We start from the raw sequence: 26978 nt of genomic DNA on the forward strand, positions 1-26978 counted from the left end.
GGTTCTAAAATTTCGCGTGGAGTTCGCTACGACCTTTTTTAAAAAAAATTGTACTAGATGACTGGGCTACCTACTTTATTGCGTAATTCATTCAGAATAGTTTTGAACGAAATATTTCCTTGCTAGGTTAACCTGCAACAAACAATAAAGTGATAATTTATAGAAATAGATAATCTAATTTGTAACAGTTATAAATGTACTTTACTTTAAAATATTACGGCGCCGTTGAGTAGTCGACTAAAAGTACCTCTCTATACATTTTTTGACATAATTGATTATGACAGGACAGATGTCAAAAAATCATTGGAAGCAGGGCGGTGTGGAAAATTAGATCACAAAATCTTATTCATGTATTTCTAATTGTAATCGTAAGAAGACTACCATCAAAATCAATGGTAATTTAATTTCTGTTACATTAGGGATACTGAAGTGAAATTATAATGGGCGATAACGATGATTATTATGACGGTGACGGGTTAGTATAGTTTGCATGTTGGCTAGTGTTTTGGTATCAATTTTGTATGAGCTTCTGTGTTATTATTGATTAACTTACTGTCGATGTGTGAGAGTGATTTGTGTAAATATATAACTGCTGTTGAGAGCGTAAGTAAATGTTGAAATAAATCTCTATGTGCCGGCTTTTTAAGCGATGTCTTTCTTCGCTGTTGATACAGTCCTACAAGTGTGTCTGCCGTAGGTATGTGTATGTATGTCGTACAATTCTGACTGATCAACGTGGTGGAACTAGTGAATCTTCATCTCATAGCAGCAGCTGAGGAAACATTAACTCATTTTCATTAATTGTCATATTATCTTTGGTAAGTGTTCACTTATTTTATTAGTAGGAGATATTGCACTGTAGTAGTATGTTGGAGTATATTAGATGGTGTTTGTGTGTATTAGAACTTGTGTATTTATATATTATATTAATGTAAAATATAGCACTAAAATATTATCGTTTCATTCTTTAACATTGACATGATAAAAATATAAATTTCTTGGATCTTAGGGCCATGGATTCCCTGGGGGCAACACCAGAAGTCACTTATAACTGGGTTGATATCACACAAGATTTCTTCAAACACCTTCAAGGTAAGAATTTATATTATGGTATCAGTTACAATCTTCAAAGTGATCGACAAGTTAGTTTTATAAGAAAATCAAAAACCATCTTCAGATAATCACCTCATCACACAAATCAGGGTCAAATAGTTATATATAAGCAAGCATTTTAGTGCTCTATAATAAGAGATACTTACTAAAAAGCTCTGTAACCGTAACCAAATCCTTAATAACTTTATCGATATCCACATCTGCATTGCTTATAAAATCAAATAAAATACTAAGTGTAAACTGTTTCAGATCTGAAAATAGGAGAGTTACTGCACGATGGCCACCTGTTTGGTTTGTTTGAAGCCATGTCAGCCATTGAGATGATGGACCCCAAAATGGATGCAGGCATGCTCTGCAACCGTGGCAACCCTAAGCCCTTGAACTTCTCACAAGCTGTTGCAGTAAGTGCTTCAAAACTTTGATTTTAATAGTATCTGTAGGTTCACTATCAAATTAACTTTATATAGTGAAAAATTATGAACAATAATATGCTAGCTGTAAAATACAGCTTCTGCAGTTTTCTAGGTAAATCAGTACACAACAGTACTTCAAGATGAAAGAAATGGATTTGAGATAGAGACAGAATTCAAATATAGTTCTGTTTTGCTACAACGTTCATTATCAATAAATTAATTCCATAACAGTCCCACCGCTAAGCAAACAACCATACTGGAGTAAGAGAGGGGTTAGGTTAGCACCGTGCTGGTCGGTTTGGGACATTGCATTCTTTTAAAAAATGTGTTAAAGAACTCTTACTTATGCATATTACAGACATAATTTCGAAAAGTAATTTGTGTATTAAATAAGGTTTGAACCATCAATGGTGAATGATTAAAGCACTTATCTATTACTGGTCTAATAAGATTTTTACTTTTATTTCAGGCTGGAAAATTAAAAATAGATGATTTGGAACCATCTGAGCTAATAGGCATAATAGATGCAACAATGGCTTGCATAGTTTCCTGGTTAGAAGGCCACTCGCTAGCTCAAACAGTGTTCACAAACATCTACCTACATCAACCTCATTCTATTGTAAATAAGACTTTAAAAGCTTATTGTCTTGCTGTCTATAAACTATTGGATTGTATAAGGGATTGTATTAACAAGTAAGTTAAAATAATTTTATTAATACTCTTAGATACTTATCTTGTGTGCTTAACAAAAAAAGTGAGATCAAAAGACCAACATTTTATTTAAAGTTTCCTGGATTTATGAATACAAGTATACAATATACTGTAAATTTCACATTGTCTAATCCAATTGACTGGCTGCCATACAAATTATTTTGATTATAGCATGTTTTGAGTAAATCTGTGCAAAGATCAAGTAATAAGCTCGAAGTTATTGTTTTGCTGTAACATGACAATTGATAGCAATAAACAACCAAAATCCAAAAGTGAACTAATGTTTTAGGGCCCAGGTGTTTGAAGAAGAAGATTTCCAACCAATGGGCTACGGTTATCGTCTTGGTTCGAACCCTCAAGCTGGGAACACTTACGACGCGAGTCTTGAAGTCAGTGAACAGAAGTGTATAGCAATGCTCAGAGAACAAGAAGAAGAACTCAATAAGAAAGCTAGGAGTACTGATGAAGAGGTATGATAGACCATTAACAGAAAAAAATATTTATTTTTATAACTTACTTGCATACACACATACCTTAAATCATAGAGACCGTAGTACTTTCCTTGCTTCACAGAGATACATCTGGTTATACAGGATCACTGGTTATGAGAACTATGTACTTGTCCTTTTTGCAAGACATCACCAATATGATCTTTGTATATCTTTCTAGGAACATCCTCTATAAGACAGCCCATCTTATGACCTACTTTTGATACAAAAATTTTAACGAAACTGAGTTATTAATAAAAAAATCTCTTGCCATCATGACTATGACTGATAATTTTACGTTTTTCTAGGACAATCTTTGGGCAGCTCTAGCAGCGCGTATCCGGTTCACAAGGATGTTCTACCAAGCACTTCTGTTGATTACCAAGAGAGACTCACAGTCAGGCGCTGACTGCGTCGCTTTATTGAATGGCTGCTCAGAAATGATGAAAGTCATTATAAGAACTTCGGGGAAAGGAACACAGCCTGTGGAAAATTGTAAGTAGTTTTTTAAACACACTTTGAACATTAATCAGGAATTTAAAAGAAGAGCCAAATATTATTTGGTTTTTCAGTTACAGATGCATTGCACATTGCGTAAAGGATATAACCAGTTACTTAGATAAAATTTTATATTTAGTGAAATTCTAGGATACATTCTAGAAGATATACAGTATTTAAGACAATTAGTTAAGAAATACCTCCGTATGTTAATGAAAGTAATACATTTATAATTAACACATCACCTATATGATCTATTACCTAAGATCTGGCATCAGTTCTGTAGAAAATTGCACATTTAAATATTGCTATGTTATTTGTAGCCGATTCCCCGAACCCGATGGGCTTCGAGCCGATGATCAACCAGCGCTTGCTGCCACCGACGTTCCCGCGCTACATTCGCATCAAGCCACGGCCCGAGGCGCTGCAGTACTTTGACGAGCAAGTAGCCAGGCTGCGCCACGCGTGGAAGATCACATCGTGTACTAGCTTCCATACTGCGCTGGTAACATTATATCACTGCATTGACTCTTTTCTCTGTTTCTCGGTATCTTCTTTTAAAACCAAAATAATGAATGCTTTTTATTAGTAAACAGAATTCAGTTTTATCTATAGTGTAGTTTAAACTGTACCCATATTGCAAGAAAAATCAATATCGTTCGTAAAGAATATACACCATAGATATGGGACTCGCCCAGATTTTGGAAGCGTGATGGTGGTGCACAAAAAAAAAATGTTTTACGAAGAGGATTAGACACTCTGGGAACATCCGACTGCAAAGATATCTGTAGTTGGTTAGGACTAAAGCTAGCACTATAATTGTAGGACTTCTTCATGGAGTTCAGTCGCGCGCGCGCGTGCATCCTGTCGCGCTCGGCGCTGCAGCTGCTGTACCTCAGCCCGTCGCCCGCCAGCACGGCGTCCATGGCGCAGAGCAACATGAGCGCGCCCGCCGGCCCGCCGCGCCCGCAGCACGCCTTCGTGGAGATCCTGCGCGACTCCGTCAAGCACTTCGTCAACCCGCCCGCGCTCACGCCCAAGTCGCCCATGCTGTCCACGCCGCAAGTGAGTCATTGCCTATTGTACATTCCTATTCGTGTCGTGGCGTACGGACTAGAGCTAGATGACGCTGAGAACAGCACAGAAGAGAGATAGAAAAGCATGGCACCATTATGCCAGTATGGAGATAATAAATAAATTTAACCCATTAATGTCCCACTGCTGGGCAAGGGTCTCCTCCCATAATGAGGGAGGGGTTAGGCCTTGAGTTTGATGACTGTAACGAGCGAAAATTATTTTAATTGTTTCCAAAATCATATATGTGTATGTAAATCAAGTAAGTGTTCCAGGTATTTCAGTTACATAACTGTTTGTGTTTTTACAGGCGCGTGAGTTCGTAGAGAACTTCTTGGCTCGTTGCGTGCGCCCGTTTGCAGTGTTACTGCAGGTGTGCGGACACAACCGTGCGCGGCAACGTGACAAGTTGGCGCTGTTGCTCGACGAGTTCGCCGCGCTACAAGAAGAGGTACGTTGTAAAAAGGTCCTCCTACATCATAAAGTGTTCGATGTCACAGACCTCTTCACGTTATCGTCCGACACACACCACAAAACACAATTTATAATATTTAGAAAATTGGTTAAGGTTGCCACGCCACCGCCATTGTTTTGGGAGGTTGTGGGTTCGATTTCCACACGGAACAATTATTTGTGCGATTCACAAATAGTTGTTCGGGGCCTGGTTGTACTTTGTGTCCGTTGTTTGTGTGTTTGTAACAAGAGCAATTCTCAGTGCAGGAGTAGTATTAAAAAAATTCAAAGATTTCATTACGCATTTCTGTGTATTCTAAAATACATTGCGTCTATTTTCAGGCGGAGAGTGTGGATGCGGTAGTGAGCGGCGCGGCGGGCACGGGACCGCGCGCATGCTTCGGCACCTGGGTGTTGTACCACGTGTTGCGCATCATGATCGCGTATCTATTGTCCGGACTTGAACTGGAACTGTACAGCGTGCACGAATATCATTATATATTTTGGTACGTATATTAATGGTAAAGGAAAACTTACGAAAATATAAACTTGATCCGCAAAGGGCGTTGATTTATCCTTTCTATTATTGGCTTAGGATACAAATTTATTGATCCTATAGATTACTAGAAATACATTTTATTTCTACGTCTCTTCTGCGTTTTGTGAAAGAACTTATTTGTTTACTTAATATTTATACATTACGTATTAATTGGTCACCTTGTTCCAATTACTTAAATTATTTTCTTTTCCAGGTATTTATATGAATTCCTGTACGGCTGGTTAATATCAGCGTTGGGTCGCGCTGAGAGTCTCGCGAACGATGCGACGCGGAGAGACTCCCGCGACTCACGGAAACGTAAGACGAAGAAACGAGTGCGGCCTTACGCGAGGGAGGGGTTGCTGTGTCAAGTCATGCAGAATATGTGCGGAGGATATTATAAGGTTGGTGGTTTTACTATTTATAAAGATAATTAATATTTTTTGATTAATAAAAATGGAAACCCACATTAGCGTATTTTCGATGTTATATTTTAACGTTACATTTCTAGTATAGTGAGTTGTATTCTATTTTGTCAATGTTAAACGCCACGTAACTAGACATTTCTTCTACTTTAATTGTGCACATTCCCAAGTCCTGCTCGTTTATGAAGCGAAAATATAGCGACTCGCCGCTTGTTGTCGCATCTTGCGTCATGTCACCAAGGAGTCGCGAGGTGAGGCGCCGTTTCTCCACAAGTGAATTCTTATTTTTCTATGATATCCATTGAACTTTGTCTTGTACTATTAGGCGCTAGTAGCGTTCAAGCTGCAAGGCAAGATCGTGGCGCCGGCGGCGGAGTTCGACAACGAGGCGGTGCGCTACAAGCACCGCTTCGCGCCGCTGTCCGTGCTCACGCCGCCGCAGGTGCACTACCACGAGTTCTGCGAGATGACACAGCCGCTGCAGTAAGTCTTACTCTACTTTGTTCCATTACTTTAATCATAAGTCTTAGCGATACACTTGTTCAACGTTTTGCACTGAACGTTAAGTTATTTAAGTCACTTATTACACAGCTGCTGAAATTAAGAAACAGTTACCCCGATCTTTCGATCTTTCGGTCCCAAAGTTCAGGAGATGTCTTGTTACGTTAACTCTTTAACGGTTAAGCAATCTTAAAGTTATCCTGAAAATTTTTGAAGTGTTATCAAACACTCTCTAAAATGCATAAGTAATCTGTTTCAAAAGTACCTAATAGTCAATTTTGATATTTTCCCGTTTAAGCTAATTTTATATGTTTTTTCCAGATATGAAAATCCTGTGATACTCTACCTCGGTGGATGCAAACACTTCCAGCAGGCTCGCTCTTTACTCGAATCTATCACGACGCCTGATCAAGAAGTAAGTTTCATTGTTAATCTATACAATAAAATATTCCATATTTTGTATGCTTCTGCTTTTTAATAGATTGAAAGAGATAAAAATCCGAGAAAAGTCTTATCATATTGTTAAAGTTTTGGTTATTTTGCGTTCACGACGTTTGAATTCGACTATTTAAAGGCCAAATATCTGTGTTAGCCTGTATAATATGTAATATTTTTTTCTTTCAGGTAACCGATCTTCTGAAGGTAGCTAAAACAAATTTCATAGTATTAAAATTACTAGCGGGAGGACACAAGCGAGATTCAACAGCGCCTCCAGAATTCGACTTTTCAGTACATAGGCATTTTCCTATTATAAAACTAGTCTAGATCTTAATGTATTTATGAACAAGGTTATAATTTAAATGAGGGTGCCTCAAATAACACCAGGTGGCGCTAGTTGTAAAGTAGGTATTAGGTATATTCGTATTAGTTTTATTTATCATTTTGTATGTCTGTAAATTAGAGCAATAAAGCTTGCTGCCTGACTTCGATATTCGTTTGTCGTCATATTATTTTGCAATGAAACTAGTGATTGGCCTCCTTTACACACACTCTATCGCGCATGATACAACAATCGCGCGTGAAAGAGCGCGCGGTGAAAAGGTGTGCAAGGAGAAAGGAAAGACCGCACGCCGCGCTCATCTGTCAAGCCCGCGAAGAAAATCGCGGACGAAGAGCGCGCCGTCTTTCCCGTGCGTAATCCTGAACGCTCCTAAGAACGCCTGATAGCTTGTATGTAAAGGTGCCTTTTGATTAGTTTTAACCCAAAACATAACCCAGAGCGCTTATGATTTAAAGCTGACTCGACAAAGACTGTATTATTCCTTAAGTAGTAATGCCAGTCATTGTCATGTATAAATTATTGTTAGAGGCCACATTTACAGGTAGCGCCACCTAGTGTATCAATGTCCTCTCCCTTGAATACATATTTAGTCTTCTCAGTCACTGGTAATATAGAATTGTAACAGATTATAAATAGCGTCATTATCCATTACTTCTCAATAGTCTAATATAAAGCTCTACAACTTGTATAGATTTTGATTAAATAAATATATAAGAGTGTTTACGTACCGAGTTACCTTCGAACGCACTCAATGATTCAACCATTCATTAAAAAATTACCTTCGTTGGACTGTACGTCAACTAAAATTATTTAATATGTCTCTTATCTATCGCTTCACAGCGCGTATTTAAACACATAATCTCAGTATTGTATGAAATTATGTATTTATACGTGTAAATACATAGACGTGCGATGAGTGCTCGGTTCGTATATGCTCTTAAAATAAAGACTATGAACCTCCATATAAAGGAAATACTGTGTAAAATAAATGTATTGTGTTTATAAATTGTGTGTATAGACGAAATCGAATGTAAAATCAGAATGATTTTAAAATAAATATAAAAATATTCGTAAATATTTTTTTAGTTTAACTACGTAATTAAACCTAATTAAAAATGCTATAATTTGTTCGCATTATTCTCATGGTAAATCCAAGAATGCATATTTATTTTTTACCCGAATGATAGACGAATCTCATCTTAATCATATTGTTTTGACGAAAGGAAGGATCTTTCGTGATTGTCTAAAAACTGGAATCATACGAAATAAATACAAAACAATAAAGCGTTTAAATATATTTAGGTTTGCGATTGCACAAATTCATCTTAAGTTTACAAAAGCGTCAATATATAAATTATAATTTGCATACAATAATTATAATTTTAATGAGTATTTTTGTGATTAATTTCAATTTTATTCGTTCACGTTTTCTTCGTCTTCGGTGTCCGCGTCCGAAACGTCAGTGTAACAGTCGTTCTCTATGGCTTTCACTCTCAAGAAGTCCGTAGCTTGAGGACCTGAAATAATAAAAGATCAACGCCTGAAAAAAAGTTCCAGTTACCGATTGATGCCTTTTTTTGACAATGCTTATAGCATTTTTTGGCTACAGTTAAAGTAAGTTTAAGTTGATAAAAAAAATGGCGACTCTGTTCTACTTAAATGCCGTTCTCCATTTGTATTATCTCAACTGCTATTATTATGAAGATATGAATACTTTAATACAAAATAAAATTTGTGAAGTCTTGAACAACTGATTGAAAATACACCGAGCAACAAGTAGGTACCTTAATGTTTTTGGACAGAAAGTCGCCTATCGATTTATTTAAATTCCGTAATTGAAAGTCACGAACGAACATTTTCTTCTATGAATAATTGCATAATGGGATTACCGGCGCGCAAGGCAGCCTTGTACTGCTACATTCAAATTAAATTAGATGGACATGACCTTCACTTGACCCGGTTAAAACAAGCGTCTGTTGTCGGTAAAATTTTGATGTATTTAAATTTTCACTGCAACTGAATTATGCTTAAATGTTACCAAACAGACCTGGCAGACCAAACAAATACGAACAGAAGAGACTAACGAAAAATAACTAACTATTATGTTAGCAAAAGGCATATGTACTGAAAATTTCTATGCACAAAAAATAACACTAACTAATGACCCGGTATTGTTCTATGAGTGTCCTTTTCTCAAGAAGGTTAGGCCTCAAGGCTCGGCATTCTAGTAAGGTACTCCAATTTGGCTGGGTGGGGTCTTCAAACGCAAACTATGATGTTTTTACCTTCAGTGTAAAACGTATTGGCAGCGAAGTCTTGTATGGGCGTTGGCGTGATGGGACGACTAGCAGATGACGCCTCCCCATTCTCATCAGCTTCATCTATTTCTTCTTCACTTTCTATTATTATTTCTTCTTCTTCGCACTCTTCCACCTATAAATGATGAATGAATTTCGCTCTTCAAACTTATTATTTAATTATTTAACGCCTTGAACGTGAGTAATCTATAAGTTTGCAGTCTCACACATTTTGTAACAATAAATATGGATTGCACAAGTCATAGTATTAGTTTCAGAAAAGACAACAGCTATCTCGCTCTGGTGAGTTAATCTCCTGCATCTGTAAGTACTTATCACAATCGAAAAATAGACGTACCTGTATGTCAAAAGACTGCTGCTTATTCTTAAAGTCAAGAAGTGCAGAAGACGAGGACTTTTGTTTGGTGTTGACTAAGCGCTTTATACAGCTAGGTGAAGGAGTCCCGTAGTCAGGGTCGCTATCATTCACCAGATATTCTACGTCCAGGTTCAAAGGAAGGTTTGGGTTGGCCGATGTGCGTCGTCGCCGGAGCTGACATTCTGGTTCTTCAGTCATTTTGATAAGTAGTAAGATTTTGTTTGCTAAAACAATAAAAAAGTATTAGAACTAGGTTATTCGAAACGTATTTCTTGATTTTCGGTACCGTCGATAAATATTTTTAACTTAAAAATTAAATTAACTTGATTCATCTTAGCATGGTTTACGATATTTTCATTTTGTTTGGTCGTTGCAGTCAGTATAATCATACAAACAATCACGAAGGATCATGACTCAAAATAAGAAGAAAAACAAAAATAACTCGGAAATGAAATATACAACAGAAAATTTATCAGAAAAGCATAAAACGGTAAGAATATTGCGAAGGTGAAAATTAAGTGACGCGATTACCGAATAAAATTTACTTAAACCAAAAGTAAAATGCTCTAAAATACAGGAGTCTACTTACCAGAAAGTGTTGGAAGTCCTTCAAATAATACTCAAATGATGTGACACTGGAAGTTTTGCGAGTTATGAGGTAGCCATTAGAACCGTGGGTGGACACTGGGGCGGGCGGCGGCTAAGTAGATAGCTTGCGGCTCTAGAAAGAAGCCTTACGTACTAATCTGCACTGTTTTGTTTCAGTTGAGTATAACATTTTGTTGATTTTACAATTGCCGGCTACGTAGACTATAACGACCGTTTTCACAAGCCATCTCTGGTAAGATAACTTACTAATCTAGCCCTAATTATTTTTTTTAATTCAAAATATACTTTATTTCGTAAACTTCGTACAAAATATTTGTTATACATATAGGTACTTAATGTAATTTTATCTCCGTCTCGCGAAAGCTGGTTGCTCGTGAGAAGTCACGGAAATAATCAAATTCATCAGCAATTTCTTTATGATTCATAGTCGAGATAACAGTGCATTATATTGCATTTTTTTATTCCTAGTTTACATAAAATTGTGACCTCGTTGTTCATATTAGTGTCAACTAGTACCTAGTTATACAGTCTGTTGGCCAGCAGTCTCTCTTATCGCAAATGCAGGCTCCATTCTAGGTCAACACGATGAGTAAGTGCCAATAAAATGCAAACCTTGAAGGATTTAGTACTATATCTCGGCAATAAAAAGCTTTTGTTGTGTGACTACTTATCAGATAGTAATTCTGACCTTTAAAAATGGGTTAGTATTAAAATACTTAGTTATCTACTAACTTAGTCGCTTTTCTTATTCAAGGTACCTATTTGTAAAATAAGTAACTGTTGTAGTTACATGACCCTAATTTTGCTCACAATTGTGTGAATTCTTGAAAAAAACTTCTGTTGTTACTGAAAAGCAACAATAAAAAATGTCTGCCTCATGTTGACGACTTCTGCTACTTGTAGGGATTCACCGCTTCAATGATATTTTAGTTGTTATGCATATAACTTTGAAGGTGTATTTTTACATTAAGGTTTGCTACACTTGACACGTCCTTAGGTATCAATTCTTACTTATGTAATTAAAGTTAATTTCAATTACATTCTGTAACAATAAAACTTCAATTCTTTAAAAACTTATTTATTTCTTCAATCGCTGAGGTAGTATTGCTACAAACAGTTTTCGGTGAGATGGAAGATATTAAAAGATAACTTATTTTACAAAAATAATAATCTTTTCTAGAATATCTTTAAATTATATTCTTAAAAATGGCTGGCTTATAAAAGTTCGAGCCATGGCAACCCACTTATGTGCACAAATTCAATATCGTTTATGTAATATTCTTACGCAAAATACTGCTCACAAAAAATCACGTCATAATTTTCCACGACTGAATCCAAGTCATCACGATCTAAACAGTAACTCTAAACACAACTAACCAAACAGTCGTTAAATTTTAAAACTAATAAATATAATTAAACTACACCTATTTCTATCTAGTAAATAAATTATAAGCATCTATCACAATACGTATTTATCAGGCCTTTGGACTCTTGAAATAGAACTAGTACTTGTGACTCTTAAAACAGTTTTTGTTGCCATTTTGTGGCTCGAGAATACCAAGAGGCCTGAAGTACATCAGGTGGAATCTTATACTAAAACTACACTTAAGTAACAAAAATTGGCGTTTCGTCAGCAACGAGTTTCTTTAACATCGTTAACATCCCATTCATCTGACGTGTAACCGTCGTTATCTTCAGGTGTGACAGTTCTTATATCAGACACATAGCTACAATTAGCTTCACTGTCCATCGATACCTTCCTGTCAGTCGGCGTTGTTCTTGCTTCAGTGACAAAACTCTCGTTGCCTTCACTATCAAGAGACATCTTCCTAATATCGTACATTGTGTACCGATAGCTATCCTGTCCATCGGATAAATTGCTGAACATGCTCGATCTCATATTGTAGTACCGAGCTCTATCTTCGATTCTGTAAAAGTCCATGCTGTTTTCTTTTCTGATTAAGTTGAAGTTTTCGTCCAGTGGAACGAAGTAGGTTTTGACGTAACCCGCTCCTTTTACAAAGGTTTCTCCTCGACACGTTGTCAAAATGTCACATTCATCCAAAACTATTGCTGTGTTTTCGGTTACCTGTTTAACGAACGACTCATTAAGTATCCGTTTCAGACTATGTACGAAAATAAGTTTTTCTAGAAAGTCTGTTACCTGTATTTTGCTACTTTCCCCAGTAGAATCCATTCTTGATGCCATATTCACAGCATGACCCCAAATGTCATACAGTGGTTTTTGAGATCCCACTACACCAGCGGCTACTTCTCCGTTTGATATGCCTGAACAACAATTAAAGTCATGGTATTATTCCAATCAAATCAAAATGATAATAAATTATGTTAATGTGTAAAAACAATCTTACCAATTCTTAGGCTTAGTCCTTCGAAACTTTGAAAAGAACCACGGTTAAAGTTTTGTAGTTGCATCATCATGGCTGCAGCAAATTCCACCATTGTTAACACCACAGCTCGGTTGTAAGGAGTGTTTTGTCTTACTTTTGGTAGATGGTTTGAAATAGAATCCATAGATTCTCTCCTGCTCGGGTCTAACCCACAGGCTGCCATGTACGTCCAACCAGCCATCTTTATCTTTTCCACTTTGTAGTCCGATGACCCAGCCAGTAGCAACTGGAAATTCATAATTTTAAATTTCCCGATCAATAAAACACAAACAGAAATGTAAGAATTTAACACTTACTCTGTCAAAATCTGATATGATCTCATCCAATATGCTCAATAGAAATTTGTCGCTCATATCAGCATCTCCACCAACTCCCAACTTGTAGTCAGTCAACGATGCAAACATTACGGCTACGTTGTCGTATTTTTCATAATAAAGTTCATCCAAAGACCGGTTTAAGTTTAGGTACACTTGCACTGAAAAATTTAAACGACGGTTTTAGTTTTGTCGCACACGCAATGTCAGTATCTTTTTTTTTTCATTTGTTATTCGGGTAAGGGACTTACCCACGTGTGCTGGTAGGATATTTTCTAAAAGCATATTGTTAACTTTCAACATAGTTTCTGCCTCTTTTTGTTCTTCACGTAATTGCAATTGCCATAAGTGATCAAGTCTGTTCCTATATTCCGTAGTTCTATCAATCCAGTATAAAGTAAATGTTATGATACAGACGGACAAAGTGTGTGATATCCTGGGATCCAAGCCAACATTCCATGTAGTATCGGTGGCGAAGAACGAAGTTTTGATCTCCCAGACCACCCATAAGTAGAAGATAGTCATGCCGCCAGCTACGATCCACTTGAAGATGAAGAACACTCTACTGAACAAGAAATTCAGAAGTAAAGCTAGACCCCAACACTGTGTCACATGCTGGAAAGCAACAAAAAATCAGTACTCGAAGAAAACTTTCAAATATTATAAGAAAACAAGAAAATGTGATTACCCACGACGAGATACAGTTCGAAAGAACAGTTTCAGCATCAGGAACTTTAACTTCTGTGCAACCAATAACTGTGACTACTGATGTAGCAGCAAGTCCAACACTTATTAAAAGATAAATCACAGTTCTAATTTTAGCTGATCTTATGATACTTGCAGAGATATCGTAAACATGTCGGAGGTAATCGTTTCTGGGCTCTTCGAAGCCTTTGTACTTAGTCCAGAGGAACTGGAACCATGTGAAGGGTTGCATTATAATTAGAACGAGGACGAGAGTGCCAAATATGATCCAAGTGTACCATTTGAAATCTTCTAACCTGGAAAAAATAGAGATATATAGGAACTATTTACTCATTAAGATCATACTACTTATCAGATTATTAAATTTTAAAAACCTTACCAGTTTGTAGTCAGTCCATTGATCAATAAAATCAGCGATAAGATAACAAGACAGCACGTAATGTAATATTTGAAAAGTGGATCTGGTAGTAAAAGGAACGTCTTCTCCAAAGGGAAATTCTTGTACATTAACGTAAACCGGTTCAATTTTGATTCATTTCGGAAATGTTCCCTGAAATAAATTAAATTATTTAAATGGAGACGAACAGTAAATCGTAGCTTTTAGTTACTATGGCGCTTTTTAGTATTCAGATCGAAGTATGAAAAATATCCAAGAAAATCTTGAAGAACTCGCGCCCACACATTCTAGAACAGATAATTAACTTGGAAGAATCTTTTTACTGAAAATATTTTAGATTTGATTACGTGATAATAATAAGTAAAATTGAATTAATAACAAGCTTTTGGCGTGTCTGTAGGTACGGTATAATCTATTGTAATATTATTCAAATTGATTTTGGGGACTTCCACTTACTTGCCATTAGTCATGTCTTCAATTTCCTTAGCCATTTGTGCGTCAGCCGCTTTAAGCATCTGTTGATACTCTACTAAATTCTCATCCATAAAGGTTGTCGTCCTTCGAAAATTATTGGAGTTTCTATTATCCGATCGCTACTGGAAATACATAAATAATATAGCGAATTATTGGTTGATAAAGTCTTTCAAAATAACTCTAAAATTATTATTTTGTAACGCTATAAAGAATCACTGTGGAAAATGGTATCGAACCATATTTATCTATTGTAAATATCAGAAATAAAATTTTCTTGTGCTGGTATTTTTTTGCTACATTGCATAATAATATGTGTAAAATAAATAAAATCGCACTTACTCTAGAAGTACTACTTTTTGTAATAATCTTGTTGAATCCAACAGACGCTCTGCGAAAAGGTTTATAATCAAGCGGCTGAAAAAAACACTTAGATTAATATAATATTTCTAATTGCTACTATTTCTACAAGTTATTACAATATAGTGATGAAAGTAATTAGATTTATGAAGCTTCTACGAAGTTGAATTATAAAATGTTACCCTTGTCGGTCTTGAGAGTAGATAAGTCTCTAATTTATTCTTCATTATAAATGGATCGTTCTGAGATTCAAAATTCGGTTCAATTATGTATTCCCTGGCGAAATCCAGAAGTAACTCTAATGTTTGTTTCGTCACGTGAACTTTGCTGAAACAAATATTATGAATAGTATCTTTATGTCACCGGCCTTTATCAACAATGAAATTATTTTTCTTATCACACGTATCACGGCATAAATAGCATTATGTTTTGCGATTTACACGACTTCCAATCTTTATTCTTCTATCATTAGGTCGCGCCAAAATAATTTTGTACATTATTGCAGAAACTTATGTATACAAAAGAAAGTAAATGTTTAATAGAATAATCTAGATTGGTATATTGTAGATTTCATTGCATTATTAATAATGTAAGTAAATCTTAGACTACTGAGACTTTGTCGAAAGAGAAAACAGTTTAGATGTTATTTTCTTACCCAGCTTTGCCCGTCGACTCCATCTTGTTAGCAATTGTGACATCTTTAGACCAAATATCGTATTGCCATTTTCTGATGCCAATTAATCCACTTAAGATCTTACCAGAATGAACACCTATTCTCATGTCAATGTTTAATGAACGTTTTTCTCTGTAAATTAAAGAAAATTTATTTAATTTATCTGAAACTAAAATTTACTGCAAAATTAATCAACATCTATCTAATCTTCACAAAAACAAAATACTGGTAGCTAATATTCAATAAAGTTTTTTTTTAGAAGACGATTTTTTGAAATATGATTTAATCTTAATAGCCATCTCTATGGAACAGTACACCAATTGTATAAAAAGGTCTACAGCGACTGACGAAATACGAAATAAAAATGAATGTATGTCTGATCGTACCTTACATCTTTTATGATATGTATCATCTCCAGTCCAAGATCTACGCAATTCTTCGCATGGTGCACAGTCGGCTTTGGTATACCACTGACGCAGTAGTAACAGTCACCCAAGAATTTGATTCTCAGCACATCATGCTCCTAAAACAAACAAGTATTTTAACTTGCATTTGCAACAAAGGAAACTATAATTTTCAGTAATCATATTACTGTACCTTTTGTAACCAGTACAGTATCTCGACTTAGTTCCTTTTTACCTAAGACGTTCTCAACGATGATGGGTTATGAATCTTATTTTTTACCTGTATTTGTTTTAGATTCATTTTAAATTCAGTCTTAATATAAAAGGTAATACCTAAGTACTTACCTCAGATGCTTCATCGAAACGTCCAAATAGTTCGTTGAGTAGTTCCACCATTCTCATTGGTGATAGTGACGTAGATATCATTGTGTAGTTCACTACATCTGCGTATAGAATGCTCACGTTGTCGTGTTCTTCTACGTAAAGCTGACTGTAAAATAATGACGAGTTTTACAATTTATATTTGATGGATGAACTGGATTCCTAGTTATTTGAAGTCTATAATATTGTAAAGCGCTTCTGTTGCAGTAGATCATAATGTGCAAATGTTCATAATGGGTTTTATGTTGTTTTTAAACTTTTCAAAAGCGACAAAAGATATTGCCTTCTAATATACCCAATACTAGAAAGTGTACCTATTTTATGAGTATTAAACTTAAATTCTTTTATGAAAGCCGGATGTTTGTGTTCTATAAACATGTTTAGGGGATTCCCTAACGGTTAATTGCGTAAATTTTGTAATTGATAATTGCTTATCTGACAGATTAAGAGGGCTCATGTGAAGGTTGACCTTAAATAAAAATTTATTAATCTGCAATGAAAACATAGTCATATCTTTTGTCATGTATGGGAGCGAATTTAGACAAGGTAAAGCCTAAAACTAAGTTAATTAAAACCTGCGTCAACTTCTCAATATTAGAAGTTTAAATACAGAATCTTTACACTTTGTATGCATGCCATCGTTTTTAGGATTTCTACTATTATCACAGTTTTTTGTTTACTGGATTATTTTCCTTGTGTAGATGAAGGATTCTTAAAGAGAGCAAATAATGATCATGTTCAAAAACTCACTTGAAAGACTTCATATTGCGGCTAATGGGGTGAGCATCCAGTCCTAAGAACATGTTCCTGATATCTTGCCTTACTTTTGATACGATATGCTCTGGTAGAATACTCATCATGAGACGTTCCTGTAGAAAGTATTACAATAAATGAGAAAACGGTGAATTAAATTCTTCACAAAAGAAAGTAAGGATAGTTTGCTATATGAATAAAGAAGTACATAGTTTGGTGAGCGTATAATGGAACTTTGACTGAATAAGTAAAATAAAAATATTTTAACTTTTTTGCTGCACCAACGGTAGGTATATCAAGAATGCGTTTCTTACCTCTTGTTCTTTCACAAATTTCAATCGTAACGTGCTTTCGACACAAGCCCTTCGATCTAAGAATGATCGTCTCGTTACTATTTCATTCATGAGTCTAAAATAAACTCCCATCAGGTTCACGCCGATCAAGTATATTATGTCCGATGATACCTGAAACTGATTTGAGGAATAACACCCAAATAGATAATATTTAACTTGTATGGAGGTTAATAAAAAGAGTAATTCTCATTATGACAGATAGACAGACAAGCAGACAGATAGACAAACAGCTAAGTCTCAGTAATAAGGCCTCGTTTTAGCCTCTTGGGCACGGAACTCTAAAGAAATGTTTAAGGAGTACAAACATTTCATCAGAAACAACTAATCTGAAAAACTATTATAATTCATGATTCATAATACCTGTCAGTAAATAATCGAAAAGCTATAAATAAACCATTTCCAAGTAAACGCACATACCTATTGCATGATGTTATGTTAAGTACTAAACTTTATGATGATTGCGATAAAAGCCATTGATTTAGGTACAAAGCTAGTCAGGGGGATGCCCGGTTACATCATATTTTTTGCATAATTTATTATTTTATACTGGGATTAGTGGTGGATTATTTATCTAAGTAATTGCTTCACGTTCGTGTGAGATTGCACGGCCTTTATCGGTAGCTATCTACCTCAAATGCTGCCCTTGCAACCACAATGCCAAACTAAGAAATCTTCGTCGATTCTCGAGTCGATCAGCAACCATGCGACACGAGTGATATTTTACACAAAGTCTCATAGTTAATCAATGTAAAAAGTAGGGCGGTCATTGTAGCTTTTTATGGCTTCCCCAGAACTACTGTACTAATATATAAATATTATCTATGGAGCATTATAAATTTCTGTGCCATCGACAAAACCGGTTCCAATCCCACCTAAGAAAAAAATACTATACAAAATCAAAAAACTATAGAAAACTACGAAACTTACCACTGCGCTCATATGCGGACTTTTGTCGTACGTAAAGAATGCGTAGATCAATACATAGATGGTGCTGACGAAGATGCCAAGTAAGATCACCAAGAAGTTGTTCCTCATTGGCAAGAATATGTATGTAGAGAGTAGAGCCATGGTCGCGTATGCAGGACGAAGAGAAATACCTTCGAATGAACTGTAGATGCTAACAGCAACATCTGCGGAAAATGGCAAGGTGAGTTTCGTAATTCAGGAATGCGAATAGAGAAGTCAAGTCAATTTTCTGCCTTGATTTTGGCAGCTTCAGTTATTAGTCATTCTTTACTGATTTTGGAGTCTGTTTTATCAGTAATACATTAATTATATAATCTACTTAACATGTAGCACTTAGCTATAATTAATGGGGTGTGACTATGTTAATTCTACTCGTTCGGAAAATGTCGGGAAAGTATATTTTGAAAGTTAAAGATATTACAGCATAATTACCAGTAATAACAAGGTCCAATGTGATGATAAAAGTGACTAATATCGGCATCCAAAACCATTTCTTCTTGAGTGGATCGTACAACGGCTTCCAGAGACATAGCACCGGTATTGCTATCCTTAAAATGTACATCGCCATTGTTAAATATGTTGAAATTGATTGTATTTGCTGAAAAGTAGCACATACTTGAGATCAAATTAGAGCATACAAAGTTGAAGATTTCCTAATTATATTGTTAATACAGGGACTATTACAATTTGTAGATTAACGATAAGTTAAATTAACAAAATACAGTGCTTGATAAGAAAATCTATTTTGTTTGTGAGAGTTACTAAGTATGGAAATGGTATCCCAGTAGTGGCAATCGCAGTTATTATTTTTATATTACGAAAAATATGCGAAATAGCAACTTACTTCAAAAAATGTGCTTACAATAACTAAGATGATGTGTATAGTAGAAAATAATACTAATAAACATAAATAAATATAAATGAGAGTCTCTCTTAATTTGTCATCGTATTTCCTATATAATCCTTCTAAGTCTTTCTGGTCAAACTGGTCCTGAAACAAGAGAGAAAAACATATACATGAAAGAATAAATTCCTATAATTCTTGAACTTGAACTGATTATATTATTATAAATGGTTCTTTAACACAGTAATTATAAGCGTCTGTAAATGTTTTTTTTTGCGGCGCGTCCACTGCGACCAAATCGAAACGTACGGAATATACGGATTTGTATAATATTAATTTCTGTGGTAGATCGCGTCCGCGTACGCGTCCACTAGATCGGCATCTCGGTTTCATAGACATAATTACAAAGTGTCAGAAGTCCGTATGGTACCTACGCTTCGATTCTGATGTAGTGGAAGCGCATCTTAACTGTACTGGAATATAATGTTTAAAAAGTAACACAGAAAATTCTGTACCCAACGATGAGACAGTGTAATAGGAAAACAAAGACTTATCGAAAAATACTGGCTTTGTTGAAATTTGCTTCAAAAATGAAATAAAAGGAAAAAAAAAATAACAGATGGGCGCGTTTTTCTTATCTATTATTTTTTTGGTAGATAATAACCACATGCCATTTATAGCTACTTATTAAAATGTGAATGTTTTGTAATTGGATTAGTCGTGATTATTGATGCGTCAATATGCATTATCATAATCGTAAGTACGTATTGTGTAACATGTGAGCAAGGTAAGGTACAAATGCACGTGTTGATATCGCCGTTGCAGGAAAATAACAATGTTGAAAAACATTATCTCAGGGTATTGACTTTATGTGTATTTCCCTGAAACTGCGAATACTCTTTATAATAGAGAAAGTCTGGACGTAGAGGTATCAAATATGTAAGGAGATTGAACTGTGTTTTTTTTTCTATTAGGGCAATAGGAAAGGCCGCGCGAGGCCATAACTTCGCTATCGCTATACTTGTACTATAGAGCCACTCCTTTATCCGGTCAATTATTATCATAACATTAGTCATCTATACTTAAATAATAAGTGCTATTGTAATTCTTCCGTAACGTACCCTCAAATATTTCCAGTTCCATTGTTTTCCTCCAACCGTTTCCACCTCTTGTATTCTGAATTCGTGTAATGACGACAGAAGACTGGTCGCCCTGCCAGAGTTCATGGAATACCTTGCAAGTAGCTCCAGGGCACCGACCTGTAGTACCACGGACCCCATTGTCCGGGTAACGGAGTGCTCATCCTGCTAAAGAAAAACAAAAACATGGTCAGGACCATTTTTTTATTATTGTATTTTTCATTCACAGATTCTGTTTATACATGTGAATCAGAAGCGCGCATTCTCTAAAGTCGATACTATCGAGTAAAGAGAGTTTGACATTCGAAATGCATTGCAAAAATAGTTTCTCTTACAAACGCTAGAGGCGCTAATATTATTTTTCATATATAATAGTTAGCTGGTTTTAGATAGTGGAAGGGGATCGCGTTAAAGATTTGGTGAAATATATCAAATATTGGATCGTGAATAAGTAGCTAATCTAGATTTAAGTACGAGTATATTGAATTATTAAGAAGAACATTCATCGTGTATTTGCAACTCATAATAATGAAATATTGTAAGACATTTCTATCACTGGTAAGTTATTACGTTCGTAAGAACTATTAATTGCTAATGAGTCTTCATTTATTATTAATAGAGCCCGAAAAAACTATATATACTCGACCTTACTTGTCGGTCATTGTAATTTGTCAGTCTATTCCATTTCTATCTTCAGATATTAAAAATATTTATTTTATCATGAACGATGTCCAATATTATCGCGATGTTCTTGCATGTGCTAGAACATTGTTTTACTTTGTTAAATCAATGTAAATTCGTCTGCAGATAACGATCAACATTTTGATAATAGACATTGGCGCCTTCGTGGCCTCAATCTTAGAGAATATTCCCCTTTATAACAATTGTACTAACTGTTGTATTGTTTTGCCTTTTTTTTTCTCAAGATGAATATAGAACAGAGATTTATACTGGCCACAACAGGAAATTAAAAAATGTCTTAAAGGATTGTGAAAGAAATCTTCTGGTAAAAGTTTAAAAATCTTTAAAGACGTGAAATGTAGAAATGTAAAGACTATGAAAATACTGTTCGTATAAGAAAAATAGTATATAATGTACTCTATGGGTCAAGATAGAGTAGCGTTGTAAATTGTTTAAATATTATTATAATGATAAAGGTTAGACGCATTAATGTCAAAAGCATTTGGTATAACCCAGATTGTTGCACAACATAGCATAAACACTAACGAAAAGAAAATATATGTTTTATTCATGGGTAACATACACCATAAAGATAGCAAGGAAAAATCGAAGCCCAACAGGCATAGTAAAACAAGCTAAGTGCAGCTCTGCAAGCAAAATAATATGTACAAAAAACTACGTGTGAAATCGTAAGCCTCTTTCAGAACACAACACGGTACCCGAGTATAAGCGTATAAAATGGAAAGTGCTTTATTTATGTGTACAATGCACGACGCGGCGTGTGCATTCACGAATTTTGGGAGGAGAATCTCAATATCCTATTTCGATATTCGGGTTATAAAATCAGTATTCCCTCTGGAAAACTACTGGACAGTGTGAGAATAAATGGAAAATGGAGCTTCGCTTTATTCGTTGAAATAATGGGAAGCTACGTTCCCGAATTTTCGTTTATGGCCAGGTTACGCAGGGACGTAATGGTTTTCGGCTGTCTCTTTGTAGTTGGACTTTACATTGATTATACTGTACCTACGCTGCGACTGCAGAGAGGATTTCCTAAATCCGAGTGCAATCGTGCACTCTTTTGTATTGTTCTCTTTTATACTTAGGATTCATTTAACATAATCCTATTCACGAATTTGTATCTGAATGTGCAAAAATTTAAAGCACAATACCTTTGAGTACCTACCGTAAAATCAGTAAAACTTAGAAAATTTGTAGTTCCAAGGAAGATATATATTTAAATATAAAAGTATGCAGTCTACAAAAGAGCCCTTCATTTATCGCAAGCAGATGCTTTCTACTTGCATCATAAATAATAGGTTTCAATAATAAAATATACATAGGTAAGTGCAACCGTCGGAACAGCAACCGAAGCGTGTAACGCATTGCAGAGAGCTCGCAGTAAATTATTATTGTTTTAAGTAATGACTACAATGTATCATCGGCTTGTATTCACTTCATTAACCCGACCGCACGTTATTCAAATTCGTTAAAGAAAAGGGTAAAATATTGTATATATTTATACACGCACATTTATTGAGGCAACCACTGAGTTAATACTAAAATTGCAATAGTTCGTCGAAGATAAAAGTCCAGTTATCTAAGTCTTGACTCAGAATAGAATACATACATACATAAAATTACACGTTTTTTCCATAGGGATACGCAGAGACCAAGGAACGCTACTTGCTATGAACATTGTTTCATTCACATCCATACATTTTGTCACACAGGTTCGCCGGCTTCGCCGCGCCGACATAATAGCATGTTTTACCCGGCTTAAAAAGATTTTCAATTTGAGTCATTATAAACCAAAAGTGATATGGTGTTTTCATTCTTATACCAGTATTAAATTTATAACACCAATTCGAGCGAATCATTCTGCTTTGCAATATATGATGTCAGGTGAGTAATAACATAAGATTATAAATATAGCTATCTGTAACATATCTAATGTTTTGTTTTGTAATGTATGTTTGAAAATACTTCCCATTGTTGTTTCAACAATGAAAGTTATCAGTTAACCGGGCAAGTGTAATAAAAATATTTAGACTGGAGACAGCCAAATGTCGTTCGAAGTTATTGAACTGATAACATAACGTTTAGTTATTGTTAACTTACGGTACTTATGTGTGTTAGTCATAAGTGTTTTTATATGTATATGTCATTTCAGAAGAAATACTTAAGAAAATTATGATTTATAATGCGTATTCGATGCGTAATTCCCTTTTTTAATCAATTCCCGCACTAAGAATTGCTTTTGTGTTGCGGGGACATTTCAAACATACAAAAAACGTTCACAAAGTCCAGCCAGACCCGAAACAAGTATTTGTGGATCGCACAAATAATTGTTCCGTGTAGGAATCGAATCCACCACCTCCCAATGGTAGCGGCGCGACGTGGCGACATAAACCACTGCGCCACGGAGGCAGTCGTCAATTTATCTCGACATTCTCCGAAAATGATGTTCAGTTAGATACTCGGAATTTCATTTCCGTAACGTAGGTATAACCTTAGCTCTATAGGTCAGTAGTCAATCGAAAATTTAATCAAGGAACCTATGTGGAAAGGTTAAAGCTCAACTGAATTCAGAACGGGGAGATGGGAGGTCAGTGCCCTGTGTTTGGCAAAAATCTGTACGTTATGAATCATCTTTGATGATGGAGCTCTACTACTTCTGAATGTTTGTAAAACAGAGTAATGGTATAAAAAAATATATTACACTAGCTTTTTGTCCCCCTTTCGAGATGGATTTCCAAAAATCCTCTCTTGTACTCTTCTACGCATAATCTCCCTAAGCAATCATCATACTTCAACTTTCTACGCTGGGCAGTTCCGCTGTGCGTTGTCCATTAGTCAGTCAGTCACTCACTCAGTTACAGAAAAGTTTTAAATATATAGAAGATAAATACATAGCACTCATAAAATGCTATAACACAGAGGAATCAATTTAAACTATGCCTAAAATACCTTCAACTGTTACAAAAGTAGAAGTTAAGCCTTCTATCTGTACTTTGTGGTCTAATCAGCAATCATAATTATATACTCGTAGGTACATATTGTGATTCCCTCATACTAGTTCATAATAAAATCACTAACCGGATTAGTACAAAGCCTCTCTTATCGGCCAATATAATAATAATATGGCCCGCGTATCGTAAACAGATTTCTAGGAATTAAACCTCAACGGATTATTGGACTAGTACAATATTGGTTTCCGAATAGTCGTTCTATTGTGTTGTTTAGGAAACATAAAATAGTATTATATTAGGTATTCGTATCTCAACTTTAGGGTCAGTATTTTTTATAGATATAAGTTATACATTTACAACAAGATATTAACTTTATTCTTTCGTTAATTTCTAGTCAATTCAAGCCTCTCTTTCTACATATTTTTTTAACCTATGTATCTTCCCGAACGAGGCAGGTGTTACGCTTCGAGTGCCAGACGTAGGATGGGTTTCTTTTTTTTATCATAGAATAATACTTAATAGTTTTCGGTAATTGCAATCTACTAGGTATACATAAATGCATTGAAATTGTCGTACAACTATCTTTAGCTTTCGGTTAAAAATTGCTTATAAAAAATATTCAAAGTATTGGACGTCAAACTTCTTTGAAAAGTTCCAAGCACCAATTGAAGGTTTTCTAATTATAGCTACCTTTCACTCAATAGAAAAGTATACTATTAACGAATCACGACAGAAGCAGATGCCTATCAGCTGATATGGCTATCACCAAAACTACTGCCAGGGCTGCCACCAATAAATACCAAGAATTATAACCATAGAAAGATTTCAGATTAAATTCACACCATTCGGTTCACATTTTAATTGCTCTCGTCGCTTAGCGAGTCAGAACAGTTAATTTGTAAAAATGAGGCCATTCTTTATTTCGTGCTCCTATTGATGAAAAAGAAATGATAAATATTTTTCTATTTTAAAACATATAGTTTTTGTTTTTTCTGTTATGAAAGTTACATTATTTCATACACATAATCGTACTTTAAAGATAAGATTACAAACATATTATTAACCAAACAACAAAACAATAGCTTTTCAAAACTGTGTAACGTTTCTACCTAAGGCTTTATTAGTTAGAACATGTCTGACCGGCCGGCTCTATTGACGCTCGTAGTCGGGCCACTGCCATTCAATCTCTATTGCCAAGATCGTCGTGGCAGCCCTAACTACCTGTGTTATCCTTCTACATATTGATAACGCTTATTGGAAAACAACACGCTGCAATACACACGTGTTTCAAAGTCATTTATTTAAATAGATTAACACAGTTTTGTTTTGAATATAATGTATTTAAAATTAATTTCTAAGTTGGTTATGTATGTTAAAAGTACTCATGTTTTGAAATGTATCCTAGAAAATGCTCTCGCAAGCTGTGCAATGTTCTAACTTCTGATTGTTATCATTATAATATGGTCACTTGCTTTCTCCTCTAGTGTTCTAAGCACAGACCATTAGCAAAGCTACAATTAAATAACTATATAGGTAGTTAAAGTAACAGTTTAAATTGTGGAAAAAAATATGTTATAACCTTTAACAATCTATCTCTAATACTTATTAAGGAGCCTTGCCTGCTTTATAAAACAATATTACATAGGTATTAATAAACAAAAAATAATAATAACACTCCACAAACAACAACAATTTTATGCAACACTACAATCTGCTACAATCACTGAAATAAAACTTTATACCTATCTGATAGCCATCGCATCCTTGGAAACATGTATACCTATGTATTTGATAAGCTTAAATACTATTAGAGGAAGTCTCATTTCTTAGTTCTTAGTACCTAGTAGTGGCAGTTAGCAAATATCACAAATAGAGCGGGAAAAAGGTATAAAAAGAAAAATAAAAAACACAGTCTTTATGTCAACTGATCTAACTAAATATAATTAAACTGGCTGTAAATTCTATCATTCGTAATTCAAATATTTAGATTCAATACTTACCATTTCCATAATGTCAGCTAAAACGCACAGTCATCACAAAAGAGAAAAAAAAACAAAAAAAACAAAATCACAAAACACTGTATTCAATGAACGCAGACAACTGACTGACTACCAGTTATCACGTTATCAAAGCAAAATGATTAATTGATAAGCGCCACTTCATGAACACTGGTATGTGTAGATTGTGATTAAGATTAAAGAATTAATATATTTGTGATTCAATTGTGTGATGAATTATGACTAGAAATATTTCGTCGATACTGGTTAGTTGTAGTTCAGATTCTAAAGGTCTCCTTATCTCTTACGTATTTGGACTCTTGTAAGATGAAAAAGCTCGTTTAATCTTTTATTTCATGTGATTTGTTAAGTTAGGTGAATATTGAGATTCTTAGTAGGTATGTCAGCTGTCAGTATGTAATAAGCTGCTTTGAACCTATTTGGAGATTTTCATTATTGCTCTGATGCTTTCACATGACTTTCATAAATTGATGTTGATTTTATGGACATTGGCGTGATCGATCTGAATAACTTCTGTCCAGCACGCTAATTAATTATTATAATTAAAGATAAACGGACATATTAAATTTTAAAACGAGGATTTATAAATAAACAATGATTTCAATAATTCATCAATCAATCACTGCAGTAATGACAGGTCATCTTACCAATACAATATTTAAAAAGTAAACGTATGTATATTATTGGACTTTGGATTACAATAAAAAGTAAATATTAGTTTTTATCATAGGAATTATTCAAGCATAAAAAGGAATAAAAATATGTCTTACATCGCCATCCTGCACTTCGAAAATAATTTTCATCGTACACTGTTTGCTTTCTTGAAAACTGAGAAACTACTGAACAATTTTGTTTT

At 35.0% G+C, this 26978-nt stretch overlaps 3 protein-coding genes across 7 annotated transcripts; 1 reads left to right on the forward strand and 2 right to left on the reverse strand.

Moving 5' to 3' along the window:
• The first annotated feature begins 286 nt into the window (after nt 1–286).
• Naa35 (N-alpha-acetyltransferase 35) lies at nt 287–8072 on the forward strand. 3 transcript variants are annotated; one of them, XM_076114565.1, is made up of 14 exons: nt 287–395; nt 1010–1092; nt 1363–1514; nt 1996–2219; nt 2527–2707; nt 3034–3220; nt 3547–3728; nt 4049–4288; nt 4608–4748; nt 5093–5256; nt 5503–5692; nt 6039–6196; nt 6536–6629; nt 6839–8072. In XM_076114565.1, exons 2-14 carry the CDS (start codon nt 1014–1016, stop codon nt 6977–6979), a joined length of 2133 nt encoding a protein of 710 aa, XP_075970680.1. In that variant the 5' UTR covers nt 287–395; nt 1010–1013; the 3' UTR covers nt 6980–8072. The 3 variants fall into 3 exon arrangements, with proteins under 3 accessions (XP_075970680.1, XP_075970669.1, XP_075970690.1); XM_076114554.1 differs by having other exon boundaries at nt 309–475; XM_076114575.1 differs by lacking the exon at nt 287–395 and adding an exon at nt 492–818.
• Nucleotides 8073–8275: 203 nt separating this feature from the next.
• Nucleotides 8276–10413, reverse strand: LOC142973053 (uncharacterized). The gene is made up of 4 exons (XM_076114599.1): nt 10261–10413; nt 9651–9895; nt 9281–9428; nt 8276–8512 (listed from the first exon to the last, which is right to left on the reverse strand). The coding sequence occupies exons 2-4, from the start codon at nt 9867–9869 to the stop codon at nt 8409–8411; spliced, it is 471 nt and encodes a 156-aa protein (XP_075970714.1). The 5' UTR covers nt 9870–9895; nt 10261–10413; the 3' UTR covers nt 8276–8408.
• A 980-nt stretch (nt 10414–11393) lies between these two features.
• On the reverse strand, nt 11394–26200 carry LOC142973060 (adenylate cyclase type 2-like). Of its 3 annotated transcripts, none has more exons than XM_076114620.1 (20): nt 26105–26200; nt 20434–20619; nt 19313–19459; nt 18901–19066; nt 18430–18632; nt 17464–17613; nt 17147–17265; nt 16361–16505; nt 15998–16134; nt 15594–15743; nt 15121–15265; nt 14921–14995; nt 14564–14700; nt 14090–14260; nt 13694–14006; nt 13257–13620; nt 12988–13166; nt 12653–12917; nt 12445–12569; nt 11394–12369 (listed from the first exon to the last, which is right to left on the reverse strand). In XM_076114620.1, the coding sequence occupies exons 1-20, from the start codon at nt 26111–26113 to the stop codon at nt 11911–11913; spliced, it is 3645 nt and encodes a 1214-aa protein (XP_075970735.1). In that variant the 5' UTR covers nt 26114–26200; the 3' UTR covers nt 11394–11910. The 3 variants fall into 3 exon arrangements, with proteins under 3 accessions (XP_075970735.1, XP_075970727.1, XP_075970743.1); XM_076114612.1 differs by having other exon boundaries at nt 17464–17619; XM_076114628.1 differs by lacking the exons at nt 20434–20619; nt 26105–26200 and having other exon boundaries at nt 17464–17619; nt 18901–19016; nt 19313–19421.
• Between the last annotated feature and the right edge of the window lie 778 nt (nt 26201–26978).

This window comes from Anticarsia gemmatalis, chromosome 1 (assembly GCF_050436995.1).
Source record: "Anticarsia gemmatalis isolate Benzon Research Colony breed Stoneville strain chromosome 1, ilAntGemm2 primary, whole genome shotgun sequence".
NCBI lineage: Eukaryota > Metazoa > Arthropoda > Insecta > Lepidoptera > Erebidae > Anticarsia > Anticarsia gemmatalis.

Coding starts and splice junctions, on each gene's coding strand:
- Naa35 (XM_076114554.1), top strand. CDS start 441: ATGGGCGATAACGATGATTATTATGACGGTGACGG. Junction 1,093..1,362: donor TTTCTTCAAACACCTTCAAG/GTAAGAATTTAT, acceptor AAACTGTTTCAG/ATCTGAAAATAGGAGAGTTA. Junction 6,630..6,838: donor TCACGACGCCTGATCAAGAA/GTAAGTTTCATT, acceptor TTTTTCTTTCAG/GTAACCGATCTTCTGAAGGT.
- LOC142973053 (XM_076114599.1), bottom strand. CDS start 9,869: ATGACTGAAGAACCAGAATGTCAGCTCCGGCGACGACGCACATCGGCC. Junction 9,429..9,650: donor AGCAGTCTTTTGACATACAG/GTACGTCTATTT, acceptor CATCATTTATAG/GTGGAAGAGTGCGAAGAAGA. Junction 8,513..9,280: donor CAATACGTTTTACACTGAAG/GTAAAAACATCA, acceptor TTATTATTTCAG/GTCCTCAAGCTACGGACTTC.
- LOC142973060 (XM_076114612.1), bottom strand. Junction 15,266..15,593: donor GAGTCGACGGGCAAAGCTGG/GTAAGAAAATAA, acceptor TATTTGTTTCAG/CAAAGTTCACGTGACGAAAC. Junction 14,261..14,563: donor GAAGACATGACTAATGGCAA/GTAAGTGGAAGT, acceptor AATTTATTTCAG/GGAACATTTCCGAAATGAAT.